This window comes from Trichosurus vulpecula, chromosome 2, assembly GCF_011100635.1.
Source record: "Trichosurus vulpecula isolate mTriVul1 chromosome 2, mTriVul1.pri, whole genome shotgun sequence".
NCBI classification, from domain to species: Eukaryota; Metazoa; Chordata; class Mammalia; order Diprotodontia; family Phalangeridae; genus Trichosurus; species Trichosurus vulpecula.
Genome location: NC_050574.1, coordinates 250637582 through 250656992, shown reverse-complemented (window position 1 = coordinate 250656992; position 19411 = coordinate 250637582). Strand labels below are relative to the sequence as shown.

Below are 19411 nucleotides of genomic sequence, written 5' to 3'. Positions count from 1 at the left end.
TCCAGTGGATTAAGGCAAACAGAATTTAAATAACTTGCCTAGGATCACACAGCTAGTAAATGTCTGAGGCTGGATTTGAATTCAGGTCTTCCTAACTTCAGGCCCAGCCCTCTATCCACTAGGCCACCTAGCTGCCTCTTTATAAACATCATTGCACTAGATAAAGGTGAATTGTCATTGTGAGGTAAAATTGGTTTTCCTGTTGTCCCTTCACCTTCTGTAAATATGCTTAAAGCTACCACCAGAATCACTTATTTGTCTTTATGATATAGGTCATTTATTTGTGATTGCCCAACAAAAATTCAATTTTTCCCCCTTTTGCAGAAACTTACCACATAGGTCCCTGAACGGCCCACATGATTTAGGTAGCAGTTTGTTATCTGTTGCCTCTAGCTACATGGACAAGGATAAGGGTGAGGAGATCTAGCAGAGATCAGGATCACAGTCTCCTCATAGGCTCAGACACACATAGTAAAAACTTTTCTTTCTTGTTTGAGAGTATCACTCATGTCTTCCTCCAGATTTTGGTGGATGAGTTTAGCCCCTAGACATGCAAGGAATAATATGGCGACTGAGGAAGCATGGCCCATCTGCCCAGGAACCAATGATATCCATTCGTGCAGTGTAATGCTGTGGAAAGAGGCCCAGATTTGGAGTCGGAGACCTGGAGTCAAATACTTACTGTGTGGCACTGGGCAAATCACTTATCCGCTCTTGGTTGTCAGTTTCCTCACCTGAAGGAGGAGCTCTAAGGTCCTTTCTAGCTCTAGATTTATAGTACCAGGATCCTCTAAAATGTGACTGGCAGTGGGGTGCATAGGTTGTATCTTGCAAGGCATGAAGAAGTTATTTGTATGTTCGGTTTTCCTGCTAAGCCCATGGAATCAAGCCTCATTACACAAGCTATCTTCTAACCAGTTTCTGGAAATAGATTGAGAAGAACTGAAGTCCGTGGAACCAGAGAACAATGCTAGAGGTCCAATCTGCTGTCTTGATTGTGGAATGAAATTTTCCTTAAAAAACATTATTAATACAAATATATTAATAGGTTAGGAACTATTTACTATCTTTTCATATTCTTTTGTGTGCTCAATGCATCCTTAAGAAAATGGGAATTCTTTCATTAGAAAAGCCTATTACTGTAATGAGCAATTGGGTGAAATGTTTTCTGACTGCCTCATTGGATACCAGAGGAATGATATGGTTAACTGTGTTTCCAGTACCAGATTAAATAAATATTATATCCTAATCGTAGGACATAGAACAAGAGATAAAGATGCTAGAAGATTTACAAGATGAACACGACTTTAAATGCAAAACCCTTATTAACAGAGGTAAGAGTTGATTATTCAGAATGATTTGCTCATTTGTTCAATTAGAAGTTGTCCTAGTCATACACAATCAAACTTAGAGACATGAGTGTTTTTTTAATGTACTCATAGTTTTATTATTCATATTTTCATATTTTCACTGTATTCTTTCTTCCTGGAAACTAAAGCACTTTACAAATATAATTCTACTCCCTGTGCGTAATTTAATAAACATTTTTCTCTTCTCTTATGTTTTTGGTGCCCCTTCACTCTGTTGCTTCTAAAAAAATGATAGCAAATGAAAACAACTCAAATGTGGAATGACATGTCAGATACTTCTGCACCCTTGGAAACTAATTATGCATGAGAGGATAAAGCCAGTGTGCTTGATTTGGGCAAAACAACAGTCTGTGTACTGTAGTTGGTTAGATTCCCTAAATCACAGAATCTCAGAAACATCAGCCCCATAAACAAGAATCTTTGCTGCTGAATCTCTGACCAGTGGTTATCCAAAAGTTTGTGTAGAAGCCTTTAATGAGCAATGACTCACTTACTCCTAAGGCACCCCATTTCATTCTTGGATAGCCCTAATTTTGAAGGCATTTTACTCGCTTTCAAGCTTGAATATGCTTCTTGACCATTTTCACCCACTGTTCCTGGTCCTGCCCTCTGGAGTCAAACAGAATAATTCTTTTTAAATTTTTTTTTTATTTTTTATTTTTCACCATTCACTTCCATAAGTTTTAGATTTTCTCTCCCTCCCTCCCACCTTCTTCCCCTCAAGATGGACTGCAATCTGGTATGGGCTCTACACACACATTCCTATTAAATACATTTTCACATTATTCATGTTGCATAGAAGAATTATAACTAATGGGAGAAACCGTGAGAAAGAAAAACAAAACAAAACAATAAAGAAAATAGTCTGCTTCGCTTTGCATTCTGACTCCATAGTTCTTTCTCTGGATGTGGATGGCATTTTCCATCATGAGCCCTTTGGAGTTGTTTAGACCCTTGAATTGCTGAGAAGGACTAAGTCTATCAAAATCAGTCATCAAACACTGTGGCTGTTACTATGTACAATGTTCTCCTAGTTCTGCTCACTTCACTCAGCATCAGATCATATAAGTCTTTCCAGGTTTTTCTGAAGTCTGCATGTTCATCATTTCTTATAGCACAATAGTTTTCCATTACATTCATATACCACAACTTCAAACAGAATAATTCTTATCCCTCATCTTTATCCCAGCCCTTCAATGTTGACACACCATTAATTTCACTTGTTGTTATATAGACTTGATCTTTACAATTGTTCTTTTTTCAATTTAGGAATTATTCTATTTGTTGGTTTCACTGTACCATCTAAAATGTTAATTTATTCCTGATTTATGTAGTCTATCAGAAGAGAACACTTTCATTTCAGGGTATCAAAGGAATTACTCTGAAAATAAGTATATTTGGCCATGGAAGCAAAAGTCCCATTTTTATACTTTAAAAATTTTCCTGCTCAACTTTTAAAAGGAAGACTAATCTTTGGAAGCTGTGGATTGGAGAGCAATTTAGACCTCTTATTTACTTTTTTCATACTCTTCCTAATTTAATGAAAAACTTTATTGCATGCTTGTAATTATTTGTATAATTTTAATATGTAGAGCATGAATATGCTGGTGCGGCACCAAATGAAAATAAGCAGGAAAAGATGTTAATCCAAAAGATGTACTTAATGCTGGATCAGAAGAGAAAGGTAATTTTTCCTCTGTTTAAGACAACCTTTTGTTTTAAAATCACTGAATGTGAATAATAGATGTTTTGAAGGTAAAATTAAGGAAAAGTTATTTTTGTAGGCAGTTAACTTAGATGTCTTTTTGAGGCTAGAGGAATTACTGACTAGCTTAGAAAATTAGAACATATGAATAGCACTTTACAATTTTTATTATTTTATTTTGTTAATCATTAAAAAACTTTTTTCTCCCTCTCACCTTTCCTATGAACCGAAAAGGAAAGAGGAGAGGAAGGAAGGAGAGTTGGAGGGAGGGAGGAAGACAGGAAAAGAGGGAGTCAGGCAGAGAGTTTATGAGGGAGGGAAGGAGGGAAGGAGAAAGAGTGAGAGAAAGGAGAGAAAGAAAGGAAGGATGGAAGAAATAGGGAGGGAGAGAAAGAAAAAAGGAAGAAAAGAGGGAAGAAAAGTTTCCGCACTAGTCACATACCGAAATGTATTATTCTGCATATCTCTCTGTCATGAGTTGGGCAGTCTTCTCTTTTATCAGTCCTCTAGAATCATGGTTTATTACTTAGGTGATTAGAACTCTTAAGTCTCTCAAAATTGTTCATGTTTATAATTTTGGTGTTACAGTATAGATCGTCCTTCTGGTTTTGTTCACTTCACTCTGCAACAGTTCACACAAACCTTCCCATGTCTCTTTGAAATCATCTTTTTGTTGCTCATTTCTTACAGTCCAATAGGATTACATCACATTAACATACCACAAAGGTTTACGTAAATGTGAATTATTAATAAAAGCCACAATAACTGACAAATAAAACTTAATTGGTTCTTTCTTTCTATGTGTCTTGCTCATTAGGAAGTTGTGCAGAAAATAATAGATCTCTTGAACATGACAGAGGTTACCCAGAATGTTTTGCTTAATGAAGAACTGGTGGAGTGGAAGCAAAGACAACAGTGTGCATGTATTGGAGGGCCTCCCAATGCTTGCTTGGATCAGTTACAGAACTGGTAAGATATAGAACCTAACCTCTCTTGGCAAAAGTGGGCCACTTATGCAACAAACATAATAAGCATTCAGAGTTCTCATTCAACATTTGAATCAATCTCGATGGATGCTGTTGAACTTTCAACTTGGGACTTTTCCCCTATATGATTCTTCATGTCCTGAAAACGTTCACATTTAAAATCATTTCATTTTTGCTTCAGGAACTCATAGTGAATTTTGGTTGGCAGTTTCCATATTTATCACCATTGAATTTTTCTGCCATTATAAGTCAAGGGTGTACTACACCCCGTATTGGAGCATTTGGCAGGACACACCAAGAGGTTGTACTAAAACAGCAATGAGAGGGACACACGAGGAAAATACCTTTTCCTTCATTATAGCCTCTGAAAGTCAATCACTCACATTTCTGTATTAAAAGAAACACATTGTTCTAAAACTGAGGTATTATCTTTTCCTTAAGGTTTAACATCAAAATGTTATCCTGAATTTCAAAAAAAGAAAGAGAATGGAGTCTATAAATAATAGGCTAGTGAATTTAACTTCTAATCCTGGCAGAATTCTAGAAGGTAAAAGTAGTATAATAAGGACATGAAGCCTTTGGATATAAGTGGTGAAATCTGTTTCCAGTTCTGTTTTGTTTTTGTTTTTAATGAACTAGTAGCAGCTCCTAATGAAACAGTTCATGTTTTCTGGACAATGTAGGCTTTGCCTGCTTCAATGGTCAATGTCATGTGTACTAAAGCATTTCCGGCAGGTAGGGTATTGATATTTCTAATTTGTTCAGCCTAATCATCATGACAGTCTTGAGCAGGACCATCCTGTATGCCACCCCATCTATTTCCTGTACTCATGAGAACAGTTTCATCATCACACTGGCCAGCATGCTAACCCAATCATGTTATTGCGAAAGCCCAATTAGTCAGCATTTCAGGGTTCCTCCCAGATGGTCACAGCTGCTATAGAGGATTTGGGACACAGTGTTACTGATATACCTCCCTCAGCCTGGCATGCTCTTAATTTTTTGTTAAAGAATTTTTTCCCCTCAATCATGTGTAAAGACAGTTTTAACATTCTTTTAAAATAATTTTTGAGTTCCAAATTCCCTCCTTTCCCCTCTCCTTGAGAAGGCAAGCACTTAAATTCAGTTATGTAAAACATATTTCCAAATTAGCCATGTTGCAAAAGAAAACAGACCCACAAAAAAAGGAAAAAAAGATTTTAAAAAAGTATACTTCGATCTGCGTTCAGACTCCATCAGCCCTTTCTCTGGAGGTGGATAGCATTTTTCATCATGAATCCTTCAGAATTATCTCAGATCATTGTATTGCTGAGGGTTGGTCATCGTATAATATTGCTGTTACTGTGTATAATGATCTCCTGGCTCTGCTCAGTTCACTTCGCATCAGTCCATATAAGTCTTCCCAGGTTTTTCCATGCTTTTAATTTAATTCTGTCCACCTCCCAACAACATAGAGGATAGGCTGGACTTTAGGAAGCACTATTCTTGTTGTTGTTGTCGTCATCATGATTATTATTGAAAGTATCCTCATTGAGAGTTCCCTGTATCACTGAGATCACAGATCCAATTCCATGCCATTATCATTCTATCTACTCAAAAGCCTGCAATCACCACCTATGTTCTACTGTGCCAAGGCTAAATTCTTCGGCTTGGCTTTCAAGACCTTTTGCAAGTTGGCACCATCCTCTCTACCTCTTCTATTATTTTCCCATTGCTTCCTAGAACATATTCCAGTCTTCTACACAAACTGCATTAGATTCCACTTTCAAACTTTTGATCTTTTTCCTTGCCGGGAACTCCAGTTCTGGCAGTAACTTGCCAGTTTCTTTGATGGCTAGGTGGCTCAGTGGATAGATTGCTGGGCCTGGAGACAGGAAGACCTGAGTTCAAATCTAGCCTCAGATACTTACTAGCCGTGTGATCCTGGGCAAGTCACTTAACCTCCATTTGCCTTAATCCACTGAAGAAGGAAATGGTGAACCATTCCAATATCTTTGCCAAGAAAATCTCATGGGCACCATCGGCATGCCATGGTCCACTGGGTCCCAAGGAGTCAGACATAATTAAACGACTGAACAGTAACAAATGTTCTCCTTCCTCTTTTTCATCTCTCCTAATTTTAGTGTTCCAGACTGTCCAAGCAGCACAGTGGATAGAATGCTTGACTCAGAACCAGAAAGATCTGAATTCAAATTCTGCCTCAGACTCTTCTTAGCCATGTGATCTTAGGCAAACCACTTAACCCTCATTAGCCTCAGTTTCCTCATCATAAAATAGGGACATAATAGCACCTGCCTCACAATGATGTGATGAGGCTCAAATAAGATAACTTATGTAAACCTTGCGAACTTTAAAATGTTATATACGTGCTAGCTGTTATCACCTCCTTTAAGCCTGCCTTCCCCAGCAATTCCAGCCTGCAATGGACTTTTTCTGCACTTGAGTTCTTTGTGAAAAAAATTAGTATTTAGTTAGCTACTGCTTTGTAGAATACCGCTGCTAATCCCTTGGCATTTGTTATTCCCATTGTCCAGGCTCATAGCCATGTATACCGAGCAAAGTGAGGACAAGGTTAGACCATTGTACCAATGTCAAATGCTGGTGGCATTGTGGGAAGCTGGTGCCATTTTGTCTCCATGTACTGTTGCTCCCTTCTTAGCATTGTCCCTGATCTACTCCACGCTGACCCTAACTTTCCCTGTTGGATCATGGCTAGCCACACCTTCTTAATGCCCGCTTAAGATTCGTTTAGATTTATTTGCTCTGTGAAGTCTGACTTACCTCATTATGGTGCTTTGTTTACTAGCTTACTCTTCTTCCAAGGAGTAGGAATTCCTTAGGCACTATTAATTGCTGAGGGAAGGGACCATGTTGTACAATTTTCTTAATTCTCTGTAATGCTTAGAATAGTGGTTATGCTCAATAATTACATTGTTGGTGTCACTGATTTATAGAAAATTGTATTTAGCCTTGACCATTTTGGCTATGAAAACTGTCATTCTGAAATCCACAGTATGTCTCCTTTTAGGTTTACCATCATTGCTGAAAGTCTTCAACAAGCTCGCCAGCAGCTTAAAAAACTTGAGGAACTGCAACAGAAATATACCTATGAGCTGGATCCTATTCCCAAAAACAAAGACATTTTATGTGACCGAACTTTGAATCTTTTCAAGCAGCTAATTCAGTGGTAACTACTCCCTTGGGGGGCAACATTTGCCTAATTTTTTGCACTTGTTATTCTAACTAGTAACAAAATTTGTTGTAATTTAGGAGCACTTGGTAGTTGAGAGTATTAGTTCAACCCAAGAAAAAAAGCAGTTTATGTCAGCCATCATTTTTCTTGGGCTAATCTGATATAATTAAAATGTTTTCTTAGTGTGCTATGACTGGTGTTAATATATGAGCATTTCACCTATTGGAAATTAGACCAACACATTTCAATGAGTGAATTCCAATTGGAGTTATAATCTTTTAAGAAAACTTGTAGCAAGTAGATGACAAGAATTTTGTCTTGAAAAAATTCTCCTTTCATCATTCTCCTTCTGTTTTGCTTGCTTGGGTTAGGCTTTCGTTTTTCTTGCGTTTTGAACTTGTAGAAACAAGCCCCTGAAAGTGACTGAAACTGTAGGATCCATTTTAATCATTGCCTTTTCATAGTTTTTCCTGATAGAAAAATAATATATTCCCTACATCAAACAGATAGTATGATAATTTGTCTTCACTTTACTTGGTCATTGCAGCTCATTTGTAGTAGAAAGACAGCCATGTATGCCAACTCATCCACAGAGGCCATTAGTCCTGAAGACTGGAGTGCAATTCACTGTGAAACTTAGGTAATAATGAACCTAACTCCATAATCTTCTTGCTTCTTACTTTGTGGTTCTGACTTTCTGTTTTCAAAGCTATCACACTCAGTGCTTTGGGGGAAAGGAATAATGCATTACTTTTTTTCTATTAATTTTTTTCTCTAGACTGTCAGTCAGCCTCCTCGCGTCCCTTAAACCCTTCTACTATATCATGATTTATGGGGGCGTTCTGGATATAGGGCCTCTTGAGACTGAGTCATTATAATCAAATTGAAAGGATGATATGTGTGACCTTTAAGAAGGACTCTACACTTAGAATCATGAAATAATAACAAGTGGCTGAGAGGTCATCTAGTCCAATCCCCTCATGTGACAGATGACAAATTTGAGATCCAGAGAGACTGTCTCTTGCCCAAGATCATGCAAGTAATTAATGACAGAGCTGAGACTAAGTCATGGAGGAGGCCACCATAAAGGATTCTTAGTGGCATGTGGGAAGATCAGACTTTGATCCTTTTTTTTTTCTCACAGCTGTTGAGACTTTTTATCCTTAGAGCAATGTAACATCTGCTGACTTAGCCCAGTAATTTTTGTACTAGACCATACTACCTCCCACATGCTTTCTTAGCTCTGTTTGGTCTTTTTTAAAATTTTATTTATTTTATTCTGAACTTAAGAAATAAAGCAAGCATTTCCATAATAGAATAGAAAAAAGATGATTGTATATGAAACTGCAAATCTATTATGTTCAACTTGCTATTCCTCTTAAATATATAATAAAGTTATGATGTAACTTTCTTTTTTCCCTTTTTTCTTTCCTTTCCCCCTAGAGATGGCTACCTTTATACACAAATATATATATGTGTATATATTATATATAGTATACATATTACATATATATGTGTGTGTGTATGTGTGTGTGTATAAAATCATTCTATACCTACTTGTGTTTATCAGTTCTTTCCCTGGATGCAGATAGCATCTTCCTTAATATGTCCTTTGTAGTTAATTTGTGTATTTATAATAGTCAAAACAACTTAGTCACTCAAAGTTGTCCTTAAAACAATATTGTTACTATATACAGTATTCTCTTGGTTCTATTCATTTCACTTTTCATTATTTCATGCAAGTCTATCCATGTTTATTGAACTCATCATTTCTTATATAACAGTGGTATTCCATCACAATAATATACCACAACTTGTTTAGCCATTCCCCAACTGATCTATTTGGTCTTAAAATTCATTCAGAATCCATGAGAGTCATCCCACAAAGCTAAACTTCTAATGTTTATTGTGCTATCATTTTTAATAAGGATGGTTCAGAGATTCTTATTTTAATAAGAGATGTTCCTTGGACAATGTCGTCATACACTTTATTAAGCAACTCCTAGGTACAAGTTTCTGTGCAAAACTCCAGAAATACAAAGATAACAAATAACATTATCCTTGTTTTTGAGGAACTTATAGTCTTATTTTTCAATATCCAATAGATATTTATTAAGCTTCTACTATGTGTACTTATCACTGTGCTAAGGGCTGGGGATACAAATAAGAAAAAGAGAGTACCTGCCCTCAAGGAGCTTCCATTTTGAAGAGGGGGGGCAGAATATATAAGCCGAAACATAAATCATATCCTACAAAATAAATACAATGTAGGAGCAGCTAGGTGGCACAGTGAGTAGAGCACTGGCCCTGGAGTCAGGAGGACCTGAGTTCAAATCCGGCCTCTGACACTTGACACGTATACTAGCTGTGTGACCTTGGGCAAGTCACTTAACCCCAATTGCCCTGCCAAAAAGCAATAAAAATAAAATAAAATAAATACAATGTAGATAGAAGTTGAACTTAGAGGGGATGTGCAGGCATCTGGGGCAACCAGGAAAGGCCTCTTAGTGGAGGTAGCACTTAATCTGGGTCCTAGAGGAAATTCCTCTATAGAGAAATTAAGAGTTAGAGATTGGGAAAGATGGTGCACTAGGCATCGCAGCAGCTAGTACAAAGGCAGGGAATTGGGAGAAACTAATATTCCATGTATTTTTTCCCCTTTTCTTTCCAGATTGCTGGTGAGATTACAGGAACTGAATTATAATTTGAAAGTGAAAGTCTTATTTGATAAGTAAGTCATCTTTTAAAATTTCCTTGATACACTTAAAGTAAAATATATAATTAATATAATAATAATAAAAATAAGGAATCTGCTAATCACGACAGTATGTACAACACAGTTTGGGAGCTTCAGTTCCTTACCTATATCAAAAATGAAAATGCATCATTTTTGTATATATATATTTATATGTATGTATGTATTATATATGTATATGTGTGTATATGTGTATACACACATACCTCTCTATATATCTGTACATATACACATACATACATACGTACATATACCTATATACACACATATACACGTACACACATACATACGCATACATACACATATACATACACACACACACACACACACATATATATATACATATATAGATATATACATATATAGATATGTATATAGTTGTTGGGCACAGCCTTCATACCCATAGGAGATGAGACATAATTCAGGCAGAGTTAAATATATAGGTTTTTCATTGGTTATTTGAATTGGCTTCTAAGCCCATTAATGTAAATATAACTGCCCTTGTAACCTCTTAATAAACTGAAGAATAATTGAACATTGCACAAGAGAAAGCTTAGTCCCGCCTGTAAACCAGCTTAATTCCTAACCATCCCCAGAGGATGGGGTCTTTTGTCTTTTTCAGACGCGAAGAGATTGAGGCAGCTTCAACTCTTGAGGCCAAGGATAAACGTACCCCCAAGACTACATCAGTTTAGGGTGACCTTGGTGGTCCTAGACCCTCCAAAAATCAGCCTTAGAATTGTTCTATAGTAGTTGACTGGATAAGAGTAATGTAGAGATGAGGTGACTCTAAGGTGGCTTAGACAGAACAGGCCCATTGCACTTTCTGCCCATGATGTTAGGCTTACACTGGAATTTGATAACTCAGGAAAAATAGACACATCATTTATTCCCAGGATGTATTTAGTCACATTTTTGGCAACTGAAAGAGTTCTAGTTTAGGAAATTATAAATGAGAGTGTGATGAGAATCACAATCTTATTCTCTTTGCCCCCTAAATATCCTCCCACTGTCTGAGGCCTTTGAAGAGTAAAATTGGGAAAATCCTAGTAAGTTTATACTGGAATATTCTCCAGGTCACAGAGGAGTTATGTGTAAAGTTTCTTTGGATCTAGCTCTCATTTACAAGTGTGCACAAATTTCTATTGGCTAAGCTATTTTGTGAAGCTTGTTTTTTAGCTTAAGGTATCTATCTGATTTTCTTTTACAGAGATGTGAATGAGAAGACTACAGTAAGGGGGTAGGTGAAACACTTTTTGCCAGATTTCAGTGTTTCTTTTTTGTCATTTTAAGCCTCACAGATCTTTCTAACTCCTTCTATATAGGTTTAGGAAATTCAACATTTTGGGGACAAACACAAAAGTAATGAACATGGAGGAATCTACTAATGGAAGCTTAGCAGCAGAATTTCGGCATCTGGTAAGGAGATTACTTTTAAATTCTTTTCTACATTTTTTCCTTTGTTTATCTTAAAGCAATATGAATAACACTTTGTGAGGGGAAAAAATTGGGCAGGGCAACTCCTGAATTTGCTTTCTGATAACCTCTCAACAGGGCTAAATGGCACAGAGGAGAGAGTGCTGGGCCTGGAGTCAGGAAGACTCATCTTCTTGAGTTCAAATCTGGCCTCAGACACTTACTAGCTGTGTGACCCTGGGCAAGTCACTTAACCCTGTTTGCCTCAGTTTTCTCTTCTATAAAATGAACTGGAGAAGGAAATGGCAAACCACTCTAGTATCTTTGTCAAGAAAACACCAATAGACACAACTGAACAACAACAAAAACAACAGACCTCTCAATACTGTCTCCACCTTCATAATCATAATTGAGAATAGTTAACATTTATTTAGCTTTCTAAGCTTTGCAAAGCAATATATATGCATATATATTTTTTCTCATTTGATCTCCACAATAACCGTATGAGATAGGCGTTATTAGTTATCCCCATTTTGTAGATGGAGAACCTGAGATGAGGAAGATTTGAAATGACTTACCCAAGGCCATACAGGTAGTAAGTAAGTGTTAGAGATGAGGTTCAAACCCAGATATCACTGATTCCAAGTTAAATGCTCTATCCAGTATCTCAGGCTGCCTCCTGCTGTCCTACTATCCAAGGCATTATAATTTCCTTCTTCCTTAGATAATGACTACAAGAACAAGGTTTTGTCCCTTAATTCTCCCTTTACCTACTACCTCACGTACTCAGTCAGACATTTAGGAAGGGGTAAAATTTACTTTTAGTAAAACAGAAGGAAAGTGCAGTGTTCAAAGTATCTACAAGTAAGCAGCTTATGCTTAGTGTTGTAATTTTCTCATTATCTACTCACTCCATGGCCCCTTGTAGTTTGGCTTCTGCCTCCAGCATGCTGCTAAAACAGTTGTCTGAAGTGGTCTCAGAACCTCCTAAGGCGCCATGTTGGATATTTCCCATCCTCTTTGACTCGTGCCTCACTTAATACTATTGGCCATGCCATCCTTCTTGAAATATGCCCCTCATCTTCCACAATACCTAACTATATTAGCTCTTCTCATTCTTGACCTCTCAGTCTCCTTCCCTCACTTTCCCTCTTTCTTCTGCATCTTATCTGGGAGTTCATCCAAGGCTGCTATTACTTCTCTTCTTTCTACTTGTGACATCAGTCCAGTAATCTTGCATCTGCCAGGGGCTATGCCAGACATGAGGGGGATACCAAGACAAAAACAAAGCACCCTCTGCCCCCAAAGAACTTACATTCTTGAGGAGAAACATGCACATAGAAAATTAAATGCAAAATGTATACAAAGTTTACCTCCTTTCCTGCTTTTCTTAATGGTAGTATCATCTATGCTTGAGAGCTCCAAGTCATTTTTGTCTCATTCACCTTCCTAATCAAATAGTGCCAATTTTTCCTTTAAAATGTATCTAATATTTTCCCTTTATTTTCCATTAGGCCATTATTACTTCACATCTAGAATATTTAAACAACCCTACCTTTAATCTTGCCCCTTCAATTTATCCTACATACAGGGTGAGATTAACCTTCCTAAAGCATATCTCTGTTCATGTCATTGCTCACTTAAAAATATTTAGTGGTTCAGGGCTTGATCTCACCCAGATCTGTCTGACTCAGAGCCGCCCCCCTCTACTACACCACATCATCTTTTAAAAGTTATTTATGTAGGGGCAGCTAGGTGGCACAGTAAGTAGAGCACCGGCTCTGGAGTCAGGAGGAACTGAGTTCAAATCCGGCCTCAGACACTTGAAACATGCACTAGCTATATGACCTTGGGCAAGTCACTTAACCCCAATTGCCCTGCCAAAAGCAAAAACAATAAAGTTATTTAAGTAAAATCAGTCTTTTCAAGTTGGCTCCTTTACTGATGAAAAAACAAAAGTACTGCAAACCAAACTGAACCATAAAAATGTTTAGACTTATTGCCCCTCCTCTCTCTACCCATACCGAATGTTCAAGCCAAATTAAGCTACGTACCTTGCCGTTTTCTCAGTTCTGGGCCTTGGCTCATGCTGTTTCCTTTGCATGAAATTCTTCCTCTGTGTTTTATCGAATTATACCCATCATTTCATTGCATGAATTTTCTTATCAATTTGACTAGCTAAAGCCAATCAAGAGACAGGCTTTATGACACTCAAGAGCATCACATTCTCCACCAGCAGTTAATGGGGATTGCATCATTCACAATTCAGCAAGCAATATTTATACATTATATGAAACAAAGAAAAGAAGATAGCTGTTAATTAAAATGCAGGCAGCCACACAAAGAAAAAAATAGTACGCTTGTTAAAGGAAAATGTATATCATTTACTATAGGAAATAGATAAGGGAGTTGTCTTCTTAGTATAGCTTTTGTTTTAACTGCCCTTCAGATCAGACAAGGGAAGAGGATGTTCCAAGGACCTTCAGCAACTAAGTCATTTTGCACCAACGGGAGGAAAGAAGGCACCGCTGCTACAGCTATTCTTTCAGATTATGAGGAGTCATGTACAGCAAACAGGCTGATAGGGAATGAGATGGTGGCAGATATGTTTTCCCAAAATTCACTTTCAAAACTTCAAGGTCCAGGTTAAATCCTGTCCTCTCCAGGAAGTCCTCTCTTTTCCTCCAATCCAGGAAAGATTTCCCTTTTCTGAACTCTATAACATTTTAGGTTGTACCTTATTGAACTAATTACATGATACTAACTAATTATTCATGTGCTCAGGCACTTATTAGCTGTGTGACCCTGGACAAGTCACTTAACCCTATATGCCTCAGTTTCTTCATCTGTAAAATGATCTGGAGAAAGAAATGGTAAATCACTCCAGTATCTTTGCCAAGAAAATCCCAATCAGCGTCATGGAGAATCAGACATGATTGAAACGACTGGGCAAATTCATGTACTTGTCACCTCACCTACTCGTTATTAGACTCTTTAAAGGCAATAGACATGCCTTGTGTGTCTTTCTATTTCCAATAGCACTTAATATCAGGTCTTGTACATAATAAGTGCTAGGATTCCTTCCTGAGAGGAAATTTTATTACTTTAATATAGAAACACATTTTTTTAAAAAGCCAGTTAAATTTACTTGATCCTGATCATGATACTAAGTTGTATCAAACATATTTAAGTTAAAAAATATTTTGCTATAAGTTTGTAGCTTTCTTTTTTTTTTAGCCAGACCTGTGATTTCACTGGTTTGGAGGGCTCCTTGTGAAGACCTCCACCCATGCAGATTAGTGCCATCTCTGTATTGGGATATTGAAAAGTTGCATGACTTGCCCAGGGTCAAACAAATAGTGCATGTCAGAGGCAGGATTTGAGCTCACCCAGGTCTGTGTGACTCAGAAGACCACTCTCTCTGCTACACCACATCATCTTTTTAAAGTTATTTATGTAAAATCATAGTCTTTTTAAACTGACAAGGATATTAACAATTTTAAAGTCCAACTCTCCCTCCCCCCACCCCTGCTCCTTTTATTAATGAGAAAACGAAGGTCCTGCAAGCCAAACTGAACCATAACCCTTTCTGAAGGGATTGCTCTGACCACTTTTCTCCCAGACTTTCTCTTTTCGAACCTTTTAACTTTTCCCCTTAACTAACTCATCGGATATCATGTTCAGTGGAACCCAGCATTACATTTGTTAACTTTTCCTTGTCTCCATGAAGATAGGGGTTATAATATACCCCTTGGCATAAACTGGGCTAGGAACAAATCTATCTAATTTACACACTTGCATGCTGATTTTTAATTTAGCAGTCAGTGTCTCCTTGCCTGCGGTCTCATTAAAGTCAACATTAAATTGCAAGTCAGTCAAGCCTGCCTTTATTGAATGCCTATTGTAAACGGAACCATGTTAAAGTAGCTTTGGGGGAATTCTTGGGGAATATACCAAAGAAATGGGGCCAAAAGAAATAGAATCAGAATTATATCTGCCTTCAAGGAGCTTACGAGGAATTAAAATGGGTTATTTTTTTGTAATTAAATATTGGTAAAACAACAAGCCTACTAGACAACACAAAATGTGGTGTTAGATGACCTCAATACAAATCTCTTTCCATTGTTTTTTTTAATAAGATGAAAAAACAAAACAAAACTTTAGCATTCAGAATTGGAAGGGGCCATGGAGACCATCGAATTCAATCACCTCATCTTATAGCTGAAAATAAATGAGGACAAGGGGGACCTATGACAGGCTGGCTTAGGGACAGGCATATTTGGGAGGTCTAGCTTATTCCTGGGTTATCACAATTCTGGGGTAGCAGATCAGTTCTAGCATAATCCCAGGGGCTAGATCCATTACAAGGATAATGCAAATTTTGTCTAAGACTCATGGGCCTGTCTTAGAGTGGAATTAGTCTACAGGGAGAAGGGGGACAAAAAGTCCTCTAGGCCAGGAATGACATGGTATGGAATTTCTTCAGCCAGGCCAGAACAAATTTGCTCAGAAAGAGAAAAGAAACTCTTTATCCTAGTATTTATCCCATGGTATTTGACATGATATTACTCTGTTAGACAGGTGTAGTAATTCATTCAATCATTATTCAACTATCATTTATTCAACACCTTTCTTGTGTAATGGACTGTGTTAGATGTTGGGGATATTTAAAGATAAATGGGGCATGGTCCCTACCCTCAAAGAGCTTTAAGTTCAGTAAAAGAGTTTATAGTTCTTTAGATTAAAATGCAATATGATTATTTTATATCTATTACACTATTAAATCAAGATGGCAGCATTTATCCCTCTTGTAATTTTCTTCTGTATGATTGTCTCTTCTTCCTCTTTTGTTTATAGTTAATTTAAAAAATAAAAGTTACCGTGATATATACTGAGGATTTTTTGTTTATTTCACAGCAACTGAAAGAACAGAAAAATGCAGGCACCAGAACTAATGAGGTGAGAGAAATTTCTTGTTTTTCCATCATGTCTATCAACCTCACTCTCCCTCATCACATATTTCCAATCACTTGCCAAGACTTAATGTTTTGCCTTCATATCTCTCACATCAGACACCTTCTCTCCAAACTATTTGCTTAGTGGCCTTCATCATAATTGGCTAGATTATTTCACAGCCTCCTAGCTGGTCTCCTTCCTCAAGTATTGCTACATTTTAATCCATCCTTTACATTGATGTCAAAATGATTTTCCTTAAGCACAGATCTGGCCGTGTCACTCTCCTACGTAATAAACTCCAAGGGATTCCTATTGCCTCTAGGATAAAATATATAAATTTTGTTTAGCTTTTGAAACCCTTCCAAACCTGGACCCACTGATCTTTCCAGTTTCATTGTGCAACACTCCATTGTATAATATCTCACCTCCTGCCCTCTGCTATCCACTCAAACTAGCCTTCTTTCTATTCCTCTTACCTAACACTCCTTCCACTATGTCTCCTGCCTCTATACCTCTGTAATGGTTCTCCCCCAAGCTTAGAACACCTTGGCCTCACAGAATCCTTCTCTTCCTTCAAGGTAAGAGAAAGCACCACCTCCTACATGATGCCTTTCATGATCTCCCCAACTGTTTGTTCCCTAACTGCTAAACTATTCATCTGTGTGCTCGTGCTCTTTCTTTCTCTTTCTCTCTCTCTCTCTCTCTCTCTGTCCCCGCCTCCCTCCCTCTCTCCATATAGATAGACACACATATACACACATACATATATACATACACATATATGTACACAAGCATATACGTATGTATATATACACACTATATATGTATGTAGTGTGACATAAATAGATGTAATATGACAGACCTTGTTATAGAGGATATATGCATGTATTACACATATGTTACACACATATATGTGTATGTAATACATATATGTGTGTACATACACTTATATATGGCCTTGATGTTTCCCATTTGGAATTTAAGCTCCTGCAAAGAAGAATTGTTTCATTTATTATACTTGTATTTCCAGCGCCTAGTCCACTATCTGGCACATTGTAGGCATTTCATAAATGCTTGTTGACTGATAATCCACAACCTTACTCTTCTCTCTACAAAACCTTCATGAGAATAATATATATGCACACAAAATTCTTTGAATGAAAAAGAAGAGACAGGAAGAGATTGGCTTTTACAAACAATTTTTTATCAATTCAGTGACATGATTACAGTGGTTGGGAAAAAACAAGATCCTGCTGAGTTCGTTTGTTGATGTTAAAAAAAAGCTTTAAACAGTGAGCAAGACACCACCTTGAAGGCTCTCATTTAACAAAAAGTCTTTCATGAACATTTTAAGGTTATATAAGATTCCTTGATGTACACAACCACAGAGATATTTTTGTTCAGTGATGCTCTGGTGATCAGCTTTAAATGAATCATAAGCAGGATGACCTTCATTTGACAAAAATGTTGGCCTTGTCAGAGAGGCTATCCTTAAAGTCTAAATGGAATAAGGATTCTCTATAAGTGAGGATATCTTCTAGATGATTTTGTTTGTGGATGACATAGTGCTGAAGTAGCACCCCCACCCCACTCTCGCCCATTGAACTCCTGAACATCTACTCAGAAAAGGTTAAGCTCAACGGATGAAGAATGACTACTGTGGACTATGATATCACAGTTGGCTGCATAGCCAATTGAGTTTACCTGTTAGTAAATATAATCTTTGACAATCCTTGTAGATGGATAATGAGCCGGTCTGAAAATTGAATAGGAGGATAACAATGGGCTGAATTTGGAGAGTGGGTGGAGAGGGAGAATTACACAGTTCTTTCTGTCCTCCTAAGCTGCTCTCTAACTCAAAAGTCCATCTTTTTTTAATACCATTATTCATTTATTGATGTTATATGGCTATGAATCATGGGATATGCTAAAGTCCAAAGCAATCAAGTTGTGGGTAACCAGAGGGCAACAGAGAGATGCATAATAAGCATGTTGGCTTCAAGGTATCACCAGGGATGACTTGCATTGCAGAAATGGTATAGAAGGCATTTTACAGGAACATCATCTCAATGGCAGTTGGTCCACTCAAGTGGCAAGAGCAAATGATGACAAAATCCACAAAGGGCATCTAGTCCATTGTGGATATCCACTCTGGACAATTCATGGGAAGGCGTGGACAAGAACTGCACAGGATGAGAAGGCATAGTTCACAGCATTGTAGATAGTTATCTACATCAATGAAATTATCTATCCACTGAAGCACCATCAGTGTGATTTGGGCTCTTATAGCTGAAGAGGTAGTAGATTTGAATGTTCTATATCTTTGGACATAGTTATCAGGATGCCACCAAGTCTAAGAACAAAGGACTGTGAATTCAACTGCCTTGACCTTACATGGGACATGGGTCTCTTGTTTCCCTTAGTTTTTCCATTTGTAAACTGGGGACAATAATAAGAGCTCAGTTTATATAGAGAATTGCTGTTTATAAAGTACTTTTCTCAACAACCCTGTGAGATAATTCATGAAAGTTGTATTACCTTTATCTCCCATCAGAGGAAATTCAAGCCTAGAGAGGTGAAGTAACTTACCCAAGATCACACAGCTAGGAAATATCAGAGATGAAACTTGAAACTCAGGTCTTCTGAGTCTAGTGCTCTTTCTACTTCACCATGCTGTCTGCTTATCTCAGGGAGTTTGTGCAGATGAAGGAAATAAAAGATATGTTATCATGTAAACAGAAATGCAACATATACAAAGATTCACATACATTCAGTTGGTACAGAAAGAGGCATAGTTCTCCCCTTTGCATCAAAAAATTATAATCAGTCAGTCAATAAGCATTTGTCAAGCAACATCTTTATAGCAGGCATTGTACCTAGTCTATGGGGACACAAATAAAATGGATGAAACAATCCCTACTCAGAAAAAAAAACATTCTAATGAGGAAGAAAATAAATATGAATGGACATGCATACAGATAATATACAAGGAGAATAAATACAACTAAATGCAAAGTAGTTTGGGAGGGA

General features: G+C 37.4%; 1 protein-coding gene across 1 annotated transcript in view; it reads left to right on the top strand.

Moving 5' to 3' along the window:
* STAT1 (signal transducer and activator of transcription 1) overlaps nt 1-19411 on the top strand; it is a 57322-nt gene that overhangs the window by 11648 nt on the left and 26263 nt on the right. Inside the window, exons 6-14 of the mRNA XM_036743451.1 lie at nt 1256-1334; nt 2963-3054; nt 3893-4044; nt 7090-7248; nt 7802-7894; nt 9926-9985; nt 11220-11249; nt 11335-11428; nt 16343-16384. Coding sequence (XP_036599346.1) covers nt 1256-1334; nt 2963-3054; nt 3893-4044; nt 7090-7248; nt 7802-7894; nt 9926-9985; nt 11220-11249; nt 11335-11428; nt 16343-16384 — 801 coding nt within the window. The remainder of the gene's footprint in view (nt 1-1255; nt 1335-2962; nt 3055-3892; nt 4045-7089; nt 7249-7801; nt 7895-9925; nt 9986-11219; nt 11250-11334; nt 11429-16342; nt 16385-19411) is intronic.